Source organism: Neomonachus schauinslandi, chromosome 9 (assembly GCF_002201575.2).
Source record: "Neomonachus schauinslandi chromosome 9, ASM220157v2, whole genome shotgun sequence".
NCBI lineage: Eukaryota > Metazoa > Chordata > Mammalia > Carnivora > Phocidae > Neomonachus > Neomonachus schauinslandi.
The window spans coordinates 39,892,925-39,916,412 of NC_058411.1; the positions used below are offsets into that span (position 1 = coordinate 39,892,925).

Here is a 23,488-nt window from a genome sequence, read left to right on the forward strand (position 1 = left end):
TTACAATCCTATCATTAGGATAAATAATTATACTGTACTTACGTAATAATGTCCTTCATCAAAGGATCGAGGACAGGAGGAGGAGTATGACTAATTTTTAAAAAGACATTAATACTATACATTGAGAGTAGGGGTGGAGAAAGCATTAGGGAATTGTGGAAGGTGTGAAGCAGATGAGGGAATTATTTATGCACACAATATAGACTCAGACTGGAATGGGGAAGAATAGAAAGAGCAACTTAGGATGCAGTTCTGCCACATATTTGAAGACCTAAGGGTCTAAATCCCTCCACTTAAAGCAAAGCCCTTCAATGTGGTAATGCTACCCTCTTCTTTCTCTTCCTCCGGAGGCTCAGTGCTCACAGTTGGGGTGCCAATATAAAGGGGTCATTTCACTGAAAAAGGGCCAAGCCCATGGCTAACCAAACCAAACCATGCACATCCTCTCCCCCCTCCTGGCTCTCAACCACTGCCAGGAAGGAAGTTGGGGACTCACCACAAGTTCACTGAACATGACATCCAGCTCCTCCACAGGGGGCATGGGTAATGCTGGCTCCATGGTCTGAAGCGCAAAGTTGCTATCGTTTCGCAGCCGATAGGTGATTTCTGGGTGATCATTATTTCGGAAACAGCAGAAGATGAACGAGATCCCCCGTCCACCTCTCTTCCTTGGGGCCATGGCTGAATTCTGTTCTATTTCTTGAAGTGACTAAACTCTGCAAAAAAGAAGACAGGACATGGTTAAGGAAGAAAAAAATGGGTAAGTTTTTTTGTTGTTTTTGTTTGTTTTGTTTTTTAAGTCAGTCCAATTCAAGCAGAGACCTCTTCACTGGAGACGGTTGATATGGCCCTATAGGGCACAGAGAGGACAACCCCAAGTGGATTTGGAGTCCAGCTGGGCAAAGAGCACATCCTTCTATTCACTTCTTGAATGTTTCCTGTGACCAACTGCTGAGCAAACAGTACAACCCTACCCCTGCATGACACAGCATATGCCCCCAATTGCACTGGGCTACTGGCCATTCTTTGCCTATCACATGCTCTTTCATGTCAACCCGTCTTGTTCTTTAACTCCCCTGCAAGAATGACCTGCTCTTCCTCACCCCTAGGAATCTAGGATCTCTTACCCTTTAAAGTTTGATATCAATTTCTTCTTTTCTACCTTCCCAAAGTAGAATTAATGATACGTATGCTGAGGCATATCTATTCATTCCAGCTCATATCACATTCTAAGTTCCTCAAGAGAGTACGTTCCTGTTAGACCATGATTAACTCCAAGTCAAGGGAAGGAACTGTACCCCAAGCAAATTGTTGGCACTCATGCCCTGCACAGTGCCAGGAAGGAAGGAGGCACTCAGTTACTGTTTATCATGTTGAAAAATTTAAATTCATAACAAAGGAAGAGTGACTTCACATGAACTAGATTCTGAATCAGAGATTTTCAAACAGAAAAGATCAAATGAGTTCACCAATAAGGACATGGTTATAGTATATTCACATAATAGAACACTGTATACTCATTTAAAAATAAGGTATCTGTACATGTAGATATGGAAACATGTTCAAGATGCTGTATGATATATATACTACAAGATTATGTTTTAAAGAATGTATATACGTACTTATGAATATATATAAGAAAGGGCTAATAATAGATAGCAGTAGCCTGTAAAATAAAAATAGGGGACTGGAGAACTATTCCTTTTCATTTTGTACACTTTTGAATTTGAATTTCTACCACAAAATTAGATTTTTAATGATTATATAGTTTAAGATTACAATTATATGTACTCCCTTGGGAAAATTCCCAAGTTATACTGTCAAGTGAAAAAAGCAAATCAAAGAATGAATGATGTGTACAACATGATGCCATATGGCTTTTTAAAAACAATCTCATACAATGATACAAACTCCAGTAAAAGTTCTCATAAATAACTAGGATTTGCAAACACTTCTAGAGTCAAGATCCTGCTCACTTAAGGGACAGTGGTCTCAGGAAGCTGGCAATTAGAATGGGAAGGGGAGGGAAATGTTAAGAGCAGCGTGTCCCTCTTGTAGCCCTACGTGATGATCCAACCGGCTCTGGAATAAAGACTTGGCTGAGACATCCAATATCCCAATCTATTGAAGCATACACCTCCTGGCCTAGAGTGTACTTGTGCAAGGCTACAGGAGGCAATACGCAGTACCTGGGATTCCTTTGGCAAATGTGTGTTAATACCTATTATATACCAGGCACTATAAGCACCTAAAGATACATCAGTGAAATGGGTCACTAGGAGCTTATAATCCGGTGAGAAAGTAGTGCACCAAATAGTTGTAACAAAGGTCATATGGCACATCATACCAGTCAGTGCTATGTAATCAAGCATAAAGTCCACTGGGAAGAATCTGGGAATGGTATCTGATGGATGAGTGGAGCTTTGATAGATTATGGAAAGCAGAGCATTTTGGAACAGTGCAAACAAAGGCACAAGGTGGGAAGGACAAGTTTTTATGCTGGCTCTTCTGTGTAACCCCAAATACAAGGTCCTCCATTAAACCCATCTTTAAACTGTAGATGATGGCAAAGCGTTGAGATTTCCAACAGGCTGCCATTTTTAATACACATTATTTGGAATTCTGCTGATCAGAGCCTAGTCTCCCAGATACAGACCAAAATGGAAGCAAAATAATCATCCCATGACCCCTCAGTGGCAGTAGACACTTCTGGCCGACCCTCCTTAACTGCTCTAGCACATCACAAATGAGAAAGTAATCCCAACAGCTGCCTGTGTGTGTATGTGATTTTACCAAGCATATTCACACCCATCACTTCATTCCATCATCCTCATTTCACATGTTGGACCTAAGGAAGGACTTGGGAGGGAGTGGGGCAGTTAGGAAGAGAGAAGTTAGAGACTTGCTTTGCTGGGAAACATCAGGAGATGTTGATTGGAGAAGCCTGGTTGGGAATGGGGCAGGGAAGCTTGACAGAGGTCAGGGAACCTGCATGCTTAATCCAATTGGAATCCAATCCCCACCCTCTCCAACCTCCAGGCCATGACCTTGGTTCAGCCTCCCCTTATCTCTCACCAAAATGACTACAAGAGTTCTTCAATTCTTCTCCTTGGCCCATGATTCCCCAGTCTAGGGGTTGACAAACCTTTTCTGTAAAGGGCCAAATAGTAAATATTTTAGGCTTTGTGGACCCTTAAGCCTCTATCACAACTAGTTAACCCTGCCATTTTATTATGAAAGCAACCACAGGCATCTTTAAAAAATGGGCATGCTTATGTGCCAATAAAACTTTATTGTAGACACTGAAATTTGAATTTTTTTTTTTTTTAAGATTTTATTTATCGGGCGCCTGGGTGGCTCAGTTGGTTAAGCGACTGCCTTCGGCTCAGGTCATGATCCTGGAGTCCCGGGATCGAGTCCCGCATCGGGCTCCCTGCTCGGCGGGGAGTCTGCTTCTCCCTCTGACCCTCCTCCCTCTCATGTTCTCTCTCATTCTCTCTGTTTCAAATAAATAAATAAAATCTTTAAAACAAACAAAAAAAAGATTTTATTTATCTATTTGACAGAGAGAGAGACAGTGAGAGAGGGAACACAAGCAGGGGGAGTGGGAGAGAAGCAGGCGCCCAGGTGAGCAGGGAACCCCGCCAGAACCCTAGGATCATGACCTGAGCAGAAGGCAGATGCCTAACGACTGAGCCACCCAGGCGCCCTGAAATTTGAATTTCATATAACTTTCTCATGTCACAAAATATTTTTTTTAATTTGTTTTATAGACCATACAAAAATAGGTGGTGTGCCCAAGAAGGCCCATGGGCTGCAAGTCATCAACAACTGCCCTAGTTCATCATATTCATCATTTAATTCATTAACTCAAAAGTTTGTTGAGTCCTGGGGTGCCTGGCTGGCTCAATCGAAGAGCATGAGACTCTTGACCTTGGAGTTGTAAATTTGAGCCCCACACTGGGTGTTAGAGATTACTAAAAATAAATAAACTTTTTATTTTCTTTTAATTTTTTTTAATGTTATGTTAGTCACCACACAGTATATCATTAGTTTTTGATGTAGTGTTCCATGATTCATTGTTTGCGTATAACATCCAGTGCTAATAAACTGTTTCTTAAAAAAAGCTTGTTTAGTACTGATTATGTGCCAAACACTGTGCTAAGCACTAAGGAAAGAGGGACGAAAATGAGATGATGTACCCTTCAGGGAGTTTTAGAAAAACTGTTTGTTTGGGAAAAGGCATGGAAAAAAAACAAGTAAACTAAACTATATTAATTTTAATTAGTGTTACAGGGGATACAAGAAGAAAGTGAAAGAAAATGGTAGGATGCTGGTGGTGGTGGTGGAGACAGCGACTTTCCATACTGTTTAATACTGTTTCAATACTGTTTTAATACTGTTTCAATACCGTTTAATACTGATCATGGACAGCCTTTCCAAAGAGAGGGCATTTAAGCTGAGACCTAATGGATAAATGGAACTAGCCCTGCAAAGTGTTGGGGGAAGAGGACTCCAGGCAGAAGGAGTGTATGCAGAAGCCCAGAGCAGGTGGGGAACTTGGCACCTCTGAGTCAGGGAAGGAAGACCAGTGTGGCGGGGGCATAATGAAGTAATGGCAGTATTGAGAGAGAAAAAGCTGGAGAGGGTAGGAGCCCAGACCCCAGGGCCTTGCCCACCGGAGGGAGGAGTCTGGGATTTATTCTCAGCACATCATAAATCTGACTGTGTCACTCAGCTCTGCAGTGTCTCCTGGATACAGTCCAGCTTCCGGCATGGACCATAAGACCCTCCATGGCCTAGCCCTTGCCTACTTTATTTTCTACCCTTGCCTTCCAATATCATGAACACTGCCCACTCACATGCCCCCCACACACCTGTGTACGTATAGAAATCATACCTTGACAGGAGTCACACTTCTGAGCCCACACATCCATAGTTCCCTCAGCTTAGAGTGCTCTTTTCCTTCTGTACCTAACCATCTTCCACTCACCATTCAAGACCCACTCAAATACTACTATTTTAATGGGCCTTAGGTTTCCCAGAAATGGTCACACATTTCTTTTCACAGCCCAAGCACCATATACATAGTTGAGTGCTTTTTGGTTGTCTAGATTTTTTTTTAATTCATGTCTGTTTTCCCCACTGGACTATGAGATCCTGAAGACAGGGACTAGGTTTCATTCAGTCCCTGGCACATGGTATATTCTCTATAAATGTTTGTTGAATGCAAAGACATAAATGCCTAAGTGAACAGATGGTCTCGTGTCTGAACTTCAGGGTTGTGTGACTGGGTGTTCTTCCCACAGTTGCCTGCAGATCTGTTTTTCAGAAATGCCAAGACATGTAAAGTCAATCACACCGCCAAGTGCTCCTTAGCCACTTGTCAAGCTTTCTGATGCTGACAGGAGCCTCACAGACTTCATCCTCCGGGTATCTGCAGCTTCCCTTGAGCAAGGAGCTTCTTTCTGGCTGAACTAGCTGGTGCCTGGTTTTTCTACCCACCCTCAAAAGTAAGCTCTATGGGAAATAGACCCACTGAAAGAATCTTTTCCCTATTCCTTACACTCAATAAACACTTTGCCCAAGAAAGTATTCACTTCCTCAGCTATCACAGCTGAACCTTAGTAAGCCAGACACAGTATTAGATGCTGGAGACAAAGACGAAGAAAATTCACAGATTCAGGGAGATCACGGCCTAGTGAGGACATTCAGGGAGCAGCTAAGTTGCTAACTCTGTCCAATCAAGAAGGAATGCTGTTACTGAAACCTGGGGCCTATGCTTCCACAGCTTGGCCCCTTTTTAATCAGATCAGCCTGAGGGAAAGGACTAATTCCACCATGACAGCTGGGCCCTCAACCAGAACACATCTTCTAATCTCAGCTTCTGGCACCATTGCAGAGGGGAAGAAGTCACTTCTGGGACATCCAAAATGCAATCCATCTATAACATTACAGATGACTATTGCTATGCCGTGCACAAGGAAGCAATTAAAAAGCTACTTAAGATTCTGGAGCAGGTGCATTTTGCTTAGCAAAGAATAAGAAATTTAATCCATCTGCGGCCTAGCTCGAAGTCAGAGTCATTTGTACTGCTCTTTAACAAAACAAACAAGACTCTCAATGTGGTAACAGTCAAAAAATGAGGGCCAAATTTTCGGGAATATAGATATGATGATCATGATGATATAAAACATTGGAGAACTCACAGTCTCCGAGAAAACCCTCCTTAACACTTTTTTTTGATAATGCCAAGTCACAACACATATGGGATACGTAAGGTTTGCTTCCCACAAAGCAACACAATATTGGTACCTAATGTATGGGGTAAATTTGGAAATCATGTTGACAAAAAAAGACGCATACATCTTTCTAATTGCTTCATCAGGGACTTTTGCCACACATTGATAAGATGTCTGTCCAGACTGAGGGATACGCTCACTGGCTAAGTTATCAAGGTTCTCCTCTAACCAAAGTGGTTCCAGGGAAACAACTTAGATCCTGCCGGAAGGGAGACAATGAGAGACTGTGAGTTCCCACCAGTCACCAACTTGGTTAGACAGTTGAGAGTTTCTGCATGTACTTGCCAACTGTGGCGGGGGACCATGTATACCATGACCCACTTCTATTTTTTTTTTAATCAAGACAGTTCACATTTAATTCTCCAATTTTAATTTCAGTACTAAAATATGTCATTGTTTCTGCATTGTAAATGGTCTCTGGACTTTCTAAAACAATGTCACAGACATAAAAAGAGGAACAAGCAAAAAAAAAAAAAATTTATGCCCTAAGAGCCACTTTAAAGAGAATGGTTGGGGAACCCTCCATTTTAACTGCCATACCTATTGTTTTCAGAGCTGCTGCTTGCCCCACATTTTGCAATTTTCCAAAGGGCCCTGACATGCACTTTTGTTTTCAACAACAGATAACATTAACCCAAATTCTCTTATCAAGAAGAATGTGAAAAGAAAAAAAACTGCTTTGCTTCTTTCCTTGGTCATCTCTCTCCCCTCTCACATTCCTCATGTCTGGTTTCATTTCCCAAGCACACCAGATGCCAAATACTATTTGGAGCTTTAAAAAAATCATGGGATACAGTCTAAAGGTTGCAGGAGGAACGTTTGAAAGGGGATGTGTTTTCCCCGCAAGTTTCAACATCCTCTCCACCAGGAAACGGAAAGGGCGTTTCTCAGTAAGTGTGTCCAGCCGAGGGCCATCCGTTTCCACACACTCCGTCCCAAAAGGATGTTCTAACGGGGCACTTCTGGAAGTGGCTTTTGGAAATACACCCTGCAGTCAGTCCCCTCAGCCCACTGCATTTCCTGAAGAAAGAGGAAAACAATACGGGCACCCCACCATTGACAGGAAGACCAAAACCCAAACATTCAAAAAAGCCACAGGCACCCTGAAGATACTCTCTGACCCACTGCCTAAAGCAGGTGAGTGAACGCAAAGCACACCCCCTCCTCTGTGCCCACTCTACAGTGGTGCAGGCGGGGGGTGTGCACAAAGTGGAAGCCAAAACTTGTCCCAATCCTTCCCCACTTCCTCCCTAGATAAGGGAGGAAGGAACCCAAGTGAAGTCCATGCACACCCTCAAGCCAGCCCAAGCCTCAACCAGCACATAATTAAGCCTTTCTTCCAAGCCCAAGTCACAGACTCCTGCCAGAAAACATCCTCTGTTCATGTAAAGAGCAAAGGAGGGGACCTCCAGGTTTCACCCTAAAAGCTGGCAATGACTCTTCTGTCATGACTCAATACTTTAACCATGGGTTTAGGCCATAAATCCCTAAAGCCAATACAACCCGGTTCTCGAGTTAGGAAGTATGTGTTGTTCACGTGACAGAAACCAGTCTGGAAGCCAGGACATCTCTTCTTGATCATCTGGGAGAAGGGCCAAACCAAAAGTGTCACTGGAGCTCCCCACCAAAGAAAGCACAGCCTTGCCAGACAGCCTGTGTGCCCTTGGGCCTGTGGACCTGTTGCTAGTCTGTGAGTTAAGTCAATAAACAAATTTAAGATGAAGCCGAAAGAAATGAAAATCGTTTTCCCCCTTTAGGTTTCTCTCTTCAGTGCCACTAAGGGATCCACTTAAATTGTACAAAGACAAATTTAAAGGAGGGGTTACACAAACGTAGGAAGCTACAACTCAGTGGCCGGTTGTCACATCAAAGCTCTCACTCTTCCAACGGGCCAAGTTTTGTTCTTTAACAAACATGTAAAACAAGCAACTTTCCTGAATCACCCAGCAGCTCTTTCAGGAAGACCAGGAGAGTGAGACATCACAGTCACCAGAGGAGAATACCTGTACATTGCAAGACACCAACAACTGCCTGTACCCTACGTGCTCCGGTCCTCTTCTGACCCCACTGAAGTGACCCCTGAAGTCAGAGTCTTCATGGCAACAGGCAGATGTGGTGCCTCTTAAAAGGCCTCCCCCACTGCACTGACCACACATCAGGTACGTGAGGTCTCAGACCTTCCCAAACAAGTAGCCAACACTTTGGTGCTATCCACAACCAAAAATGTAAGGGATATTAAAAGATAGTGCCTAAAAACAAGTAGATTACTCATTTTTTGGAACCTTCTCACAATTGAAATAATTCTGGCAAATCCTGAGAAAGAAGAGGTTGGGTATATACTTAGTTTGAAAAACTTATGTGTTCCAGATCTTCAAGTAAAGCTGAATAGGACTTAGAGAAGATAAACTGGAGGTACTCTGGGCCAAGGACTCGCCATGTCACCTTCACAGTAATATAAGTTCCTCTCCCCAGTGAGGACCTAACACATGGTCTCTTGGGAAAGTGAAGTCTGCTACTGACCCTCACAGCCCCCAAACCAGAGGCTATTCGATCTTATTCCCTCTCAAATATCGTAACTACATTTTATCATCAAGGTATTTTATTGCCAAGTGGGTATAATTTTTACTTGTACGCAGGCCTTTATGGAGAAGAATGTCCACTGGCATCCTAGGTAAACTACAGTTCTCTGGACTGAAAATGAAGAAATAAAAGCTTGCCTACAGGACTTTTTATGTTCATGTTTACTGAAAGAAAATTCAAAACTCACTAATTACCTTCCTCTGTTCATGTTCTTCTGATCACTTTTATGCCAAGATTAATAGAATTGCAACAAGAGAAAATGCAACACCATGTGGAACAAAAGTTCTTGGTTAAACTTAGCCTCATTCTCTGGTAACTATTAAGAAACCCCCATCTTTCTCATGGAAAATGTCTGTGCTTTTCAGTTAGGGTAAAACTAATGAACAGACGCAACATGACACACAGGCAGCTGTGGAGACCTGACCCGGGTTCAAATAGCAGCTCACCCACTTCTCTCCTGGAGGAACTGTAGGAAAGACTTCAACATCCTAAAGTCCTCTATAAATGTTTGATGGATTTTAAGTGGACGTTACAAAGGGAAGTGAGAACTACATTAAAAAGTTGGAAGGAGGATTTATATTCGCTAACTACTGTTTGGTGGAAATGTGTTAACCAGATTCCTTTCTCTGACATTCCTGTGTGTATCAGCAGAACAAATTCCTGGAATGAGGCTGGTTTAATCTCTACAGGGCAGTTGTCATCACTAAATCAAGGGCTCTGCAGGTTAGTCAGCTTATCTGCGAATTGTGGGAAATTCTCTGAGAGTTTTAGGGGCAATGTGGGAAAAGGCACTTTAAAAAAGTCTTAGCTTTCCTGTATGTTTGGAAGCATTCGACAGATGAGTATTTCAATCCAACCATTTACCCAAGAGCTACCACACAGCACACCCCACTTAGTCACTGCAAGGACGCTGACATTGGCAACACCGACCCGATTCCCCTTCACATTTTACTCAGGCACTAACCTCACCTACTTATTATTCTACTTTGTACATCTGAAGGCATCCTTCTATCCAATGAAGTCTTGGGAATTGATCACCACACTAGACAACCTACTGCAAACACCCGGAGCCACAGGCTTTCACACTTTTGCCTCAGAAAGGTCATTCTGAACATGTGTGGACATGGCCACCATTTGCCATTACAAATGTAAAGAATGTTTATAGAAAGCTAGGTCCATGGTGATTCCTGGGTTTAAAATTACAGTGTGGTGAGTTGTTTACTAGATCCTGAGTCTCTCCACAATGCCTGCTACTCAGAGGGGTTCATTTTGGGCAAGGCCAGCACCACACCTATGCTCAGGCTTTACTAATGAGTCCTGCGCATGAGAAGGCGAGGAGAAGCCACCCAGAAACAAGAAGGGCAGATGACGGAGGCACATTATGAAAACTGGAACTCCCTTCGAAAGTACCACCCTGCCCTTCATAAAAATTCTACCTACAAATTTTACATCATAAATCTTCAAGAGAGGCTCATGAAAAGATGATGGTAAAAGCTTCAACTGGATGCAAGTTCAGGTGTAGAAATAAGGCAGTAAAGAGGCATTCCGGCCCCCACCTGTTTGAGAGGTTGTGTGGCTCTAGGGGGTGCTGCTTCTTCAATCCAACCTGCCCCAGCCCTTCATGGGAGACACACATACCCTCTAACGACTGGAAGTGAAGGCATTCCTTTGTCATGTCAGCCTATAAAACTAACTTCCAAAGCACACAGCACTAAAAGGACCAAGAGAAATGAAGCTTCGACATGGGATTTCCCCAATCTCTCTTCATGTTGGGAACCTCCATAAACACTTAGATATACAACCCTCCAAAATCAGAACAAACTTTTTCTTAATGGAGGCGGGGGGGGGGGGCGGTGCGCACTTCAGCCCCACAATGAGCAATCTAATAATCTGTGGCTGGGAAAGTCAATTGTATCGCCTCAGAGGAATGTAAAATGGCAATATCTATTGTTGTTTTTAATGTACTGGCCCTCTGATCCACATCTAAGAATTCCTAGATTCCATATATAGGGATGAACCTACAGATATACTCACACATGAGTACAGAGATATATTAACAAAGATATTCACTACAACGCTGTAACAGAAAACCCATTCATCATTTGTAATAGAGAATCATCTTTGTGTCCTTCAACAGGTGGATGTTTTAATAAATGTTGGTGCACCCGCAATATAAAAACACTGGTTCTCCAGACGCCTGGGTGGCTTAGTCGGTTAAGCGTCCAACTCTTGATTTCAGCTCAGGTCATCATTTCAGGGTTGTGAGATCGAGCTCCACACCCGGTGTGGAGCCTGCTTAAGATTCTCTCTCCTTCTGCCCCTCCTCCCCACCCAATAAAAAAACAAACCAGCAAACAAACAAAACCACTGGTTCTCATACTCCGATGCCCGGGCATTATTTACTCCATACCAATTACATCAGATTTTCTGGTATTGGGGGCCCATAGTGATCCCAATGTACAGATAAGTTTGTGAACCAGTGCTACAGAATCCTATGCCCAGGTTCAAAGAATGTCCTAGGTCCGTGAATACTGACATGGGCAAGATCTAACATGCTAAAGGAGGTAAAAAAGAGAAAGAAATCAAGCTGCATAGCAAAACATATGTATCACCATCTATGTTAAAACTAAAACAAAACCGTATTTGTAACAATACACAAACATCTATATATGTGAACGCATAGAAATCCTTCCAGAATTGGAAATATAAACTGTAAAGTTGTTAAAGAATTTAGTAGCCAAATGCTTGGCACATGGAAGATGCTCAGTAAATAGTGGCTCTTATTTCCACGTGCATCTAAGTTTTTGGAACCTATAGTTTCACATGGATAATGAACTCTTATAAGCACATCATATAATATTCTACTGAAACTAGAAAGTTTGCAAGCCTTCCCAATAACCCCATTAAAACTCTAAGTATACACCTGAATAACTCATTAGTCTTATTTAAAATTACAGCCTGCTTTGTGCATACTTGAAACCCATGCCCAAAAATGCAGACAGCTTCACTGTCGATATTATATTGATTTGTAGATCCACCAAAATGGCCCATTTCAAAGTTGTTCTACATCAGCCAACAAATCTAAAAACTTCAATGTAATGTTGGGGCGCCTGGGTGGCTCAGTCGGTTAAGCGGCTGCCTTCGGCTCAGGTCATGATCCCAGGGTCCTGGGATCGAGTCCCGCATCGGGCTCCCTCCTCGGCAGGGAGCCTGCTTCTCCCTCTCCCTCTGCCTGCCTCTCTGCCTACCTGTGCTATCTCTCTGTCAAATAAATAAATAAAATCTTAAAAAAAAATAAAATAAATAAAAACTTCAATGTAATGCTAGATGCAACCTTGATGAACACAGAGAGGAAGAATACTCCCAAGTCTGCAGGTACCAGCCACAGGGATGACAATGTGACAAACTTTTAAAAAATGTTTTGTTTCATCTTAAATTTTGCATATCCCAAGAGGCAATTAGTGGAGAATTTCTGGGTTCACTAAAGCCATTACGTTGGAAGTTCTTCAATTGGTCACAGGGCCAGTTTAAAAATAAAGTTGGGAAGTTCTACTATTGGCTCTTTTTATCTGTCTCTGTTTCATTTATACTTCTATTGTGGATCAGAAATTATAAGGGCATCACAAATATGGTCCAGAACAAGAGGCTTAAGGATGCTCATACATGGAATGAAACTTAGTACTTGGTACAGTCTTACGATGCAATCAAATATATTTAAAACTATATTTTTATAAAAGGGAATTCAGTACAATTTTCAAAATTCTTCTCTATTTTAGGAAATTTTAAAAAGGTATGCATCATCCACATTTACTTGGGCACTGAATGTTTGACTACAACAACTTTAAAGCTGGCTTCCAACAATTTTTTCCCAAATACATGCTCCTGAGGTTCTATCTTTAAAAGGTGAAAAGTTTGGGGTCCTTTTTTTTTTTTTTTTAAGATTTTATTTATTTGAGAGCGAGCGAGCAAGCATGAGCTGAGGGAATGGGAGAGGGAGAAGCAGAAGCAGATTCCCTGCCGAGCGGGGAGCCTGACATAGGGCTCCATCCCAGGACCCTGAGATCATGACCTGAGCCGAAGTCAGAGGCTTAACTGACTGAGCTACCCAGGCACCCGTGGGGACCTCTTTATCAATCATTAAAAAGTCACCACAGTGTTTATAGAACCAAAGGAAAACATGGTGATTTCATAAATTCATAAAAGGCAAGAGATGGTCTTTCCTGAACCAAGATTTTATCAAGGAATTTTATGAAATTGAAGTCCGAATGCTGACAATAGTCCTACAAGATAAGATTCTAATTATTTCCTGGCTACATCTTCCAAAGTTTATGTAATTGAAACCTGATTCCTTCAAATATCACTAAATATTCATTGCAAACAGCTGGAGAGGAAATCTATGATTCTGAGAACTGCAAAATGATTACCGGTATACTGGTGTCCGTCCCAGTGAACCAAAGTTAACATTACTGTGGAAGCAATGCATTGGGTGCATACACTGGAAAATATACACTGGAAAAGGGAAAAGTAAAATGGATTTTTCTGAGATTGTCACAAGATAATAGAAAATAAATACACACAAATCACAGGACAATGATGACCAGGTATGAACAAATGGTCCATCATCAGCCAATGTGTTATGCCTATCAAACTCTGGGAAAATATCAAAGACTGAAGGAACTCGATTTGATACCTCTTGAGTTAACAGGGGTTCCTTTGGCACATGAGTTCCAAGTCACTTCCAGAAATCCCAGATGACCTTGGAAGAGTGGGATAGTGATGCCATTTCAGAAAGGTAAGAAGTCATACAGAGATAGAGTCTTAAGGAAGTACAAAGGAGGCCTGTGATCTCAGAAGAACAGTGTTTTCCTTTTAATATGAACATCAAAACTGCCTAACCTATACATAATAAAAGCAATGCATAGACCTTGAGGATAGAGACGGGATAGGGGAAAGCTGTAAGAGCTAGCAGGCATTGCCAAGGACAGGAGAACATGTGTGTTGAGTGAGTGAACTGGTAAACATATATCATCTCTTTTCATAAGCAAAGCTAACAATCCACCAAAATAGAAATAACCAGCAGCTACAATAAAGACTATTTTCTCATTGGTGATTTCTCTCCATGTGACAAACATCCTTGGGAAGTTATTCACGTAGCTTAATGATTCTGAAACTGCATGAGCCGAACATATAGTGAAGAAAGATCTTTACTGAATTTTATTACTACACATGGATTACTACACTCTTGATTTAAACCAGGCCAAAAAAAAAAAAAAAAAAGGCCGTTTCACAGTCATCAAGGGGGAAGTGTGAAGGAAGCTGATAATAGACAGTGTGCCCACTCCACCCTACTCTGTAATTTTCTATATAATTAGGTGAGAACAGTAATTGCTTTATTGCATAACTCAATAGACACCAAAGAGACTGCCTCTCTTGCAAAATTTGTTCTAAATGCAATAACAAAAAAAGCTGTTTCAAATTGTTACTTCAGGGGCACCTGGGTGGCTCAGTTGGTTAAGCATCTGCGTTGGCTCAGTCATGACCCTGGGGTCGTGGAATCAAGCCCCACGTCAGGGAGCCTGTTTCTTCCTCTCCCTCTGCCCCTCCCCCTGCTCACACTCTCTCTTGCTCTCTCTCTCTCATAAATAAAATCTTAAAAAAAAATGGTTACTTTGACTTATATACAAAGCCTGGAGTAGTTGGACTGAGGATAATATTTGTACTTCATATTCTGAGAAATATTGTTAAACAGCCAAAAGTCATCAAGTGGCTAAAGTCATCAAGAAGCTATCAATGTAAGACTGGTTAGATGATGTAGGGTACCTCTGTGTGATGAAATACTATACAACCATTAAAAAGAATGGGAGGGGCGCCTGGGTGGCTCAGTTGGTTGAATGACCAACTCTCGATTTCAGCTCAGCTCGTGATCTCAGGGTCGTGAGAACAAGCCCTACGTAGGGCTCCGTGCTCAGCAGGGAGTCTGCTTGAGATTCTCTCACTCCCTCTCCCTCTGCCTCTCCCTAAACTCGTGCTCTCTCTCTCAAATAAATAAGTCTTTAAAAAATAATAATAATAATAATGGGACACCTCTTCTATCATTAAGAGGTCTAAAGTATATCAGAAGTCCAAGTTGTGGAATCAAAATCAAAATATCACAAATGTAAAAAGGAATATACTTATTTGAACATGCAAAGAAACTGTCTAGCCTGTGATAAAATAAGAGCTACAAAAACCCATTAAGTAGCTCCTCCTAGAGAATGAAATAGACACCGGAAAAGGAAGGAAACTTGTTTGTATCTTAGTTCCTTCTATTCTAATGTTTAAAAAAAAAATGGGCTTGGACTACATTTTTTTTTTTTTTTTGCCTTGATTATCAAGCTGTTTCCAAAAGTTTAGAAAGTAACTAGTCCTTTTAAAAATTAAGTGACTTTCTGGGGCACCTGGCTGGCTCAGTCAGTAGAGCATATGACTCTTGATTTCAGTGTCATGAGTTCAAGCCCCATGTTGGGGTAGAATTTACTTAATCAAAAAAAAATTTTTTTTAAATGACTTTCATTTATCAGTTCTCTTCAATACGCCAGCCAATTTCAACATGCTTTACATCCATTTGTTATCTCAATTAATAAAAGAGAGAAGCAGTGAATCCTTAAGTGTCTCCCCCTAAGAACACAGTCCAAGGTCAATGAATTTCTACACTCTGACCTTAGTTGTTTAATTTCTGCACTTTTCCACTTTACCACACCCACCCCTACAATTGTTAGTTCTCAAAATGAAAGCAATCTGTTCAACTGTAAAACACCAATAACGAACAATGACTTTTTTCCTTTACACTTATAATTAATTTAGAAAAGGAGGTGGGGAGAGAGAAGGAGAAGAAGCTACCAAACCATTTCCTAAAGGCAATACTATATATATCAATGCAATGCCAACTCATCACCATAGCAACAGAAACATAGCTGCTCACTTTCACCAAATAGTACAGTTCAGAATCCCCTTAAATCCACAGTATTCTTTGCTACAGAAGTAAATACTGCTACCTTTATCTTCAGAGAATCCGCTCTCTAGCTGGCAGCCCCAGGAGCATTTATATAAAAGACTAGAAGTGTCTAATGATGGAATTTTTTGGTAGGTATTTATTAGGAAGTTTGACCCAGAAGGAATGAACTTGCTTAGTAATCTTAATGTCCTGCTTCCTAAAGCCCAATTCTAAAGCTACTGAAATACTAGTACAGTGTATCCTCTTACATTCATGGCTTCTGACCCAATCTTAAATAAGCAAGCAAATACAGTAATGGGGAGTATAAATTACAAAAGGGCACCAAATGAAAGCATAACAGCTGATCACAGAAGATGAAGGCAAACACTGGTAACTATATTTTTAAAGAAGGACAAGAAAATTAATGTCAAAATAAGAGATGGTATAAAACTAAAAGAGACCTCAGAGTAACAAAGTCAAAAAAGTTAGGCTATGCATTTTAAGAGAACATTCAATCTACATTAAGATGACGATAAAAAGTTGCTTTATTTTTATTTATACACGATTTCTACATATATACCACCACCTTTTTTCCTGTGTCCCGTGTCTCTTTTTTTTCCTCCTAAAATCATCATTTACCTTATACACACCACTTTCCATTCCACGAAAATAATCAACCAGGACAATCTCTTTTCGCTAGGTCTCCCTCCTATTCATCAGCAGTAGACAGAGTTGTGACAAACGCTCTTGCTAACCTGGCTACCGGCTCCTTCTGTGGTTTCTCCTCTTACAAACACCACCCACCTCACGGAGTAGTGACACGTAAAGGTAAAAGCCAGTCTCTTTGTGGAAAAACACGCTGGGTAACAACTGTACTTGCTCAGACTGGAAAAGCAACCCAGGACAGAGATGCCCACAGGTAATCAACCTAAACACACACACACACACACGCACGCACGCAGGCGTCAAACTGGTTTTTCCTCATAGGTACAACTCACAGGCAGTCAAGAATCACTCCTCTCCCCCACATACATACACACAAATCCCAAGTTCACAATTCTGTGTGATAATTTATACATTTTTATTCATTCATTCATTCATTCATGGGCCTAGTATGTGCCCACTCTCCTGTTTAGTTTTGGGATACAAGGATGAACAAAACAGATGTGGATCTTGCCCTAGCACAGCTAGTTCACAGGCACACGAGCCCAAGGCTTCTTAAGCCATTTCAAGGTCCAGACTCTGGCTCTGTGAGCAGTGAGTAAACAGAGTAGTCAATTTTCCACCTCACCTTTGACAGGGAAGAGCAGATTCTACTTGCTTCAAATAACAATTCAGTTTGCCAGTAACTTCCATGTTCCCTTGAATATAGCCGAGGAGAAGAAGTAAATGGAAGTAGAGGGTGATGTCTGTACTTAACAAACAGGGGACAGAGGGTACCCTGCTAACGTTTGGAACCTCAAACAAGACACTGGCCTTCCATCTCCATCCATGAAGGATTAACTGCTACAGGAATTGCCCTCCCACTACAAATAACTAGACAAGTGGACAGAATACATGAAACAACTGTATTAACTACTAGAAAAAGGCACTGCAGGACAGTGATCCCTGAGGGAAGGAAATTCCAAGTGAGATGAACTCTACTATCACCCCAACGTACTAGGCAGTAGGGCAGGAAGAGGGAACCCAAGCCAAGCCAAGCTCAGTGGTCTTGCTAAGTTGAGGAGTCAGAGATAAAGTTCAGGGAGAATGAGGCAGCAACTATGGAAATCTACAAAGGGGTCCCCTCAAATCGTTGGCTGAGTACTGCTCTGCACAAGAACCCAGGGTTCACACCGGGCTGGGAATAACTGGCATTCCCACCAGCCTGAGTAGAAAGAGCCAGTTTACAGAAAACATCAGGAAAGGTCCCAAAAGAGTCCTAGACCCAGGGCTTCAAAGCAGCTTCAAAAGGGTCTCACTGATCCCAAGTAACTTGACTACGTGCCAGAACAAAGGCCAACACTCTTTCAAGGGAGTCCTTCAGGCAGAAAGAAATTGATACCAGATAGAAATTTGGATCTATACAAAGCAATGAAGAATGCTGGAAATGGCCAACCTGTGGGTAAATATAAAACCAGACGCTGCCTCAGAGCTTCCCTCGCCATTGACCTTTAGGATGTGCTTTTGTAGAAATCCAATGATGACCCTAACAAGGTCAGAAGGAAAGGATCGAAGTAGGTCCTAGGTCTACCACTATGCCTCCAACCTCAGTCTCTTAGAGCCCTCTGGGCCACCATTTCCTCTGAATAATGCCCTCCCGTGAAATGTCATCACATTCTATAATGACTAGGAAGGTGCTTCGGAAATTCTAAGGACTGAGCAAATATTTACCAAGTGCCTTCTAGGCATATTTTAGGCCCTTTATGTCTGGAGCTCAGTTTCCTCATCTGTAAAATGAAAATAATAGTACCCAGATCAGGGGGTTGTTGTTTGGATTAAATAAGTAAATATATGTAAAGTATAAAAAATAATGTCTGGCCAGAGTAAGTTTTAGAGACATGATTATTATTATCATCCTACCATTACAACTACTACTGTTACTGCTGCTGCTAATTCATGCTACTACTGGGCATATGATGATAAAAAAGACCAATTTGGTTCTTGCCCTCAGAGTCCACATTTGAGCTGTGCTATAAGGAAAACAATGCTTTGGGGATAATGCCTGAGAAAATAGTGGGATAGCTGGGGAAAAAATTACTAGTCTGAAGGGGTCCCTAGACCTGAATTCCAGCTCTGTTCCTCAAGTAGCCCTGGGATCCTAGTTAAGTTGTTCAGCCTCTTGGAGACTCCGTTTATCCTTACAGAGAGAGGCAAGTGAGACTCTTCAAGGATCCTTTCCAGTTCTAACACCCGATGAAGTGAACCAGAGGACCCATTTTAGAAGCATGTTGCTCCTGCCTTTATTTGAGCCATCTAATCCTCACAGCATCGAATCCCCATATAGGAAACAATTAACCTCGACGAAGGGTAGTTCGTGGTTTAAGAAAGCCGTAAGAAATAAGCTCTGGATTTAGGATCAGTATAAAAGTCTGCACATAACTCCTAAGCCTAGAACCAACACCACCTTATTTCTCTCTCTAAAAATGGGACGGAGTGCAATAGCCCTTTCCACCTATTGCTATAAAACCACCATTTGGATTTTGAGTAAGCAGGAAAGCTCTTTTGGTTCCAATGTTTGAATTGGCTCCAATCAAACAGAATTCTCTCTCCTGTCTACAATTCTACAATTAAGAAGAAAAATGGCAGTACACTGTAGAAGCCCCTCATGCCTGAGAAAAGCAGAACTATGTGAACAGCTAGCCTCTTCAACTGGTCGTTTATACCAGCATGCACCACCATTGGTGAGCTATCAATTACAAACACAAAAGCTCCCACAAATTTAATTGGTTCAAATCTTACAAAATACAGCTAATTTTAGCCAAGTCTCAAAACCCAATATTTTCTTTTTTAATAAACATCAGTCAAGATAAAGGTTCCACTGGAGGAAATAGGAAGTGGTGGAACCCTAAGAGAATGAATCTACAGCTGATCTTCCAAAGACAGTTGTAAAAGGAACTTTCCTGAAGTTTTCCCAACATGTTGCAGAGGATGAGCCAAGGATTTTGCAGAATCTTATAAACAGCCCCTATTAACTGTATTGGAGAGAACATGTCGCACAACATTCACTCGGGGAAAGAAATATTTTTCTGTATATACATATAAAATGCTAAGTATCATTTCAGGCAATTCCCAGATCCCCTGTGGTTTACCACAGGCCTCAGCCTGAACACACAAATGCACTAAAGGAGTCCTTAAAGCACACTCGCTGGTGCATATGCACACATGCACATGCAGCAAAATTTGAGAACATGCTGTATCTGTCTTGGCACCTGTGATTGCTCTCTCTAATGGACACCTTTCTTACCTATTTATCTACTCACACACCTATGGGAACTACCTCATCTCCTCCTCCATGTGATTCTAAAGGGGTAGTCAACCAAGTGATGCTGCCTCTCTACTGATAGCAGTCGGCACATGGCAATGGCGTGGCCAACCGAGGCACTCTATCCCCTGGGCAGTGACTCATCTAGAGATGGGGACCCAAAACAAAGACCAGAGGTCTTTATGTGCATTGATGCTGTAGATGAGAGGGTTGCTTTCTTTTTCCTGGAATCATGAGATACCAGGACCATAAACACATGGAATTTAGAATAGCTGCCTTTTCCACCATGTGTTGGAAATTGCTAAAAATGAAGCCAGCATAGACAACAGAAGAACTGAGAAATGGGACAAGAGGAATGGGGAGATGAGGAGGTTTTAATGACATCATTTAACTACTAGATCCAGCTAAGTTTCAAGTCAGATATCTTACCAGTGCATGTTTCAATGAACTTTTTTCCCTTAGACCAATTTAAGTGGGTTCTGTCCCTTCACAGTGCAAAAAATGAACAAACAACCTTGATTCATGTTCCACTTGACTAAATGAGATGGAAACTCTCACTTACTGAGTGCCTCCCAAGTGTCAGAGACCATGTGGAACATCAGTATGCATCATTTTATCTAATTTTTATCATCATGCTGGGAAGCAGATGTCAAATTTTACAATAAAGAAAGCAACCAAGAAAATCCGTAGAACTAGGAGGTGTCCGCAAGGATTTAAACCATACCTATCTCATTCCAAAGCCCATTCTCTTTCTACGAACTACACCCCTCAAACCACAAACCCGTGTCTCTCAAGCTATGGCATTATTTTCCAAGAACTGACCTAATAATCAAGCTGACAAACAAGTCATACATCCAAACACAAATGTTTCATTTTAGAGAAGGCCCTAAAGACTTTGCTGCTCACAAATCAATATGAATAATGTAACACCTCTTTTCTCAAATGATTCCTATTTTTGGAAACAAAATTTTGCCAGACTGACTTTCCAGGAATCTTAAATAAGCCAATGGGGGACTTATTCTCTGTGGCTTGGAAATAACACAAGTTTTGGTGTGTATGGTGCTGAAAAGACATAGTTAGAATATAGAATGTTAAAGTCATCATCATGCCTAAGCAGGAAGCATTCAGAAATAACCACTCCACCGCCCTTTCTCAAAGATAGGCCACAATCCAAAATTTTACTCATTCATCTCTAATTTTGTCCCCAGCAGTAGTTTGTGAGAGACAGACTGTGTGGCAAGAAAGGAATCTAACAAGGGTGGGGGGAGGCACAAGCAAAGCACAATTTAAGGAAAGTATCAAGAATCTGAAAATTCTACCATTAGGCCTTGCAAAAGAACATATCACAGGTAAAGGTGTCAAACCAGTTGGGGGAGGTGAGAAAGAAGGGGGTGGAGAAACTGGAGTAGGCAAAGGTGTGGTCAATAGAATTTGATGTTCTGCTGGAGAGATAAAATACATTAGCTACATCTCTCTTTTTCCATCTAGGAAAAGAACTAGCATGGCAATAAGGAAACTGTGTTTCACTAACCGGGCATTACTATCCTTTTTTGCAGGACTTGGGTGTAACAGGTGGAATTGAGGCCCCTATTTGGGTAATAGCCAAATGTCCTAATGATAGGTTGGATTATTTATTTTATAGAACCACAAGAAAAATGTAAAAGATGGGCGCCTGGGTGGCTCAGTTGGTTGGGCGACTGCCTTCGGCTCAGGTCATGATCCTGGAGTCCCTGGATCGAGTCCTGCGTTGGGCTCCCTGCTCAGCAGGGAGTCTGCTTCCCCCTCTGACCCTCCCCCCTCTCATGTGCTCTCTCTCTCTCAAATAAATAAATAAAATCTTTAAAAAAAAAAGAAAAAGAAAAATGTAAAAGTTAAAACCATAGGGTATCACCCTATTTCATAACATGTAATAGTATATTCCCTTTGTAAGGTAATTTAGTTTTCTAAGTACTTGTGTATGCATGGCGCCATTTGATTTTCCCAACAACTCTGAGAGGAAGAGAAGCACAGGCAACCAGATACTGTTTTCACTTCTACTTTACAGATGAGAAACCATCACTGAGCACTAAAGTGACCTCCACAAGGTCAAACCACTCCTAAGCAGCAGAGTAGGGACTTGAATTCAGGCCATCCTTCTTCCAATATTCTGATCTGCCAGCCTGACCATCCTAGAATTATCTAACAAAGAGTAGCCTTGGGCTCTTTTGTTGAAAGCTTCTGATGGAAGAAACATCATTTAGGTTATGTTCCAAATAGTTGATTATTATGCGTCATCAATATATGTGATGTTTTAGAGGGCAATACACTGTACTTCCAGGAGGTGTCTATAGTGGCAAAAACCATACAAATGTAGGTAGTCTGGAGTTCTATTGGGTCAACTACAGCTTTACTGATTCTTCCATTCATCTAAACATTAATTAAGCAGCTATTTGTCAAGGGTTATATATGAAGGATTAAGGAATATAAAGTGGAACAAGCCATACTCTGTGCCTTTTAGAAATCAAACAGATAAGAGGGAGAGGCTGACTTGTAGATGTGCTATGAGAACACAGAGCAAAGAGAAACTATATCCAAGACCATCTCTACAGAGTGGGAAACAAGAGAAATCACACTTGGTTCCAGTCATTAAGGAACTTAGAATCTAACAGAGAAGAGACTCATGAACACAGCAAAATACCGAGCAATAGATATAAATGCCACAAAAGAGGTATTAAGTATTCTAAGTGTTCAGAGGACATAAAGGGCACTTCTAATTAGGATGACCTCAGAAATTTTTCAAAAAAGATGAAATATGAATAGGCCTTTAGAGAACTGTTATATCTTAGTGGAGCCTAAGGAAAAGACCGCAAAAGCCAGCTGCCTGCTCCTTATAGAGACACATCCTGAGAAACTCCAGGTTCCATTTGGGTCTATGACAACCATCTAGCTGAGGACTATGGTGCTGCTAAACTCCCTTGAACTTTCTCTCATTCATAAGGTCATAAAGACATCTCAACAAACAAACAAACTGGATGAAAGACATCCAAGACAGTCATCTCTCATCTTTCTAGGACCTGAGCCATTAGGTTAAGAACAAGAATCATTTGTGCCTCCAATATTTCTCTCTAAATAGCCTTTGGACCCACTGATGGAAAGACTGCAATGTCAAGAACAAATATCTGACTCTTCAAGATTGTCAATTATCTCCTCACCAATCATTCTAACCAGAACACGTAGTTCTGAAGGAAAAACAAGTTATGACACACACTAATTTGAAGACATAGAAGTTATAAATAAGACTCAGGAGTGATTCTAAACATTCTTAATAACTGGGAACACGCACCTAGCAAATTAGTCTCAAAGACCCATACAAATGTGTTTACCACACTTTAAAATGATTGGTAGGTAAAAAACAAAAAACAAAACAAACGACAACAACAAAAAACAAAAACCTATACAAATGTGTTAGGTTTATTAATGATGCTGTTTTAAATACTGCCTGGGTGGCGCCTGGGTGGCTCAGTCGTTAAGCGTCTGCCTTCAGCTCAGGTCATGATCCCAGGGTCCTGGGATCGAGCCCCACATCGGGCTCCCTGCTCAGCGGGAAGCCTGCTTCTCCCTCTCCCAGTCCCCCTGCTTGTGTTCCCTCTCTGTGTCTGTCAAATAAAAAAATAAAATCTTTAAAAAAAA

General features: G+C 41.4%; 1 protein-coding gene across 2 annotated transcripts in view; it reads right to left on the reverse strand.

The window, feature by feature from the left end:
- Positions 1–16,626, reverse strand: part of DAAM1 (dishevelled associated activator of morphogenesis 1) — a 112,863-nt gene extending 96,237 nt beyond the window's left edge. For both annotated transcript variants that reach the window (XM_021701535.1, XM_044918419.1), the window contains exons 1-2: positions 16,495–16,626; positions 497–716 (exon numbers count right to left, since the gene is read on the reverse strand). In XM_021701535.1, the coding sequence (XP_021557210.1) occupies positions 497–679 (183 nt within the window). In that variant the 5' untranslated portion in view covers positions 680–716; positions 16,495–16,626. The remainder of the gene's footprint in view (positions 1–496; positions 717–16,494) is intronic.
- Between the last annotated feature and the right edge of the window lie 6,862 nt (positions 16,627–23,488).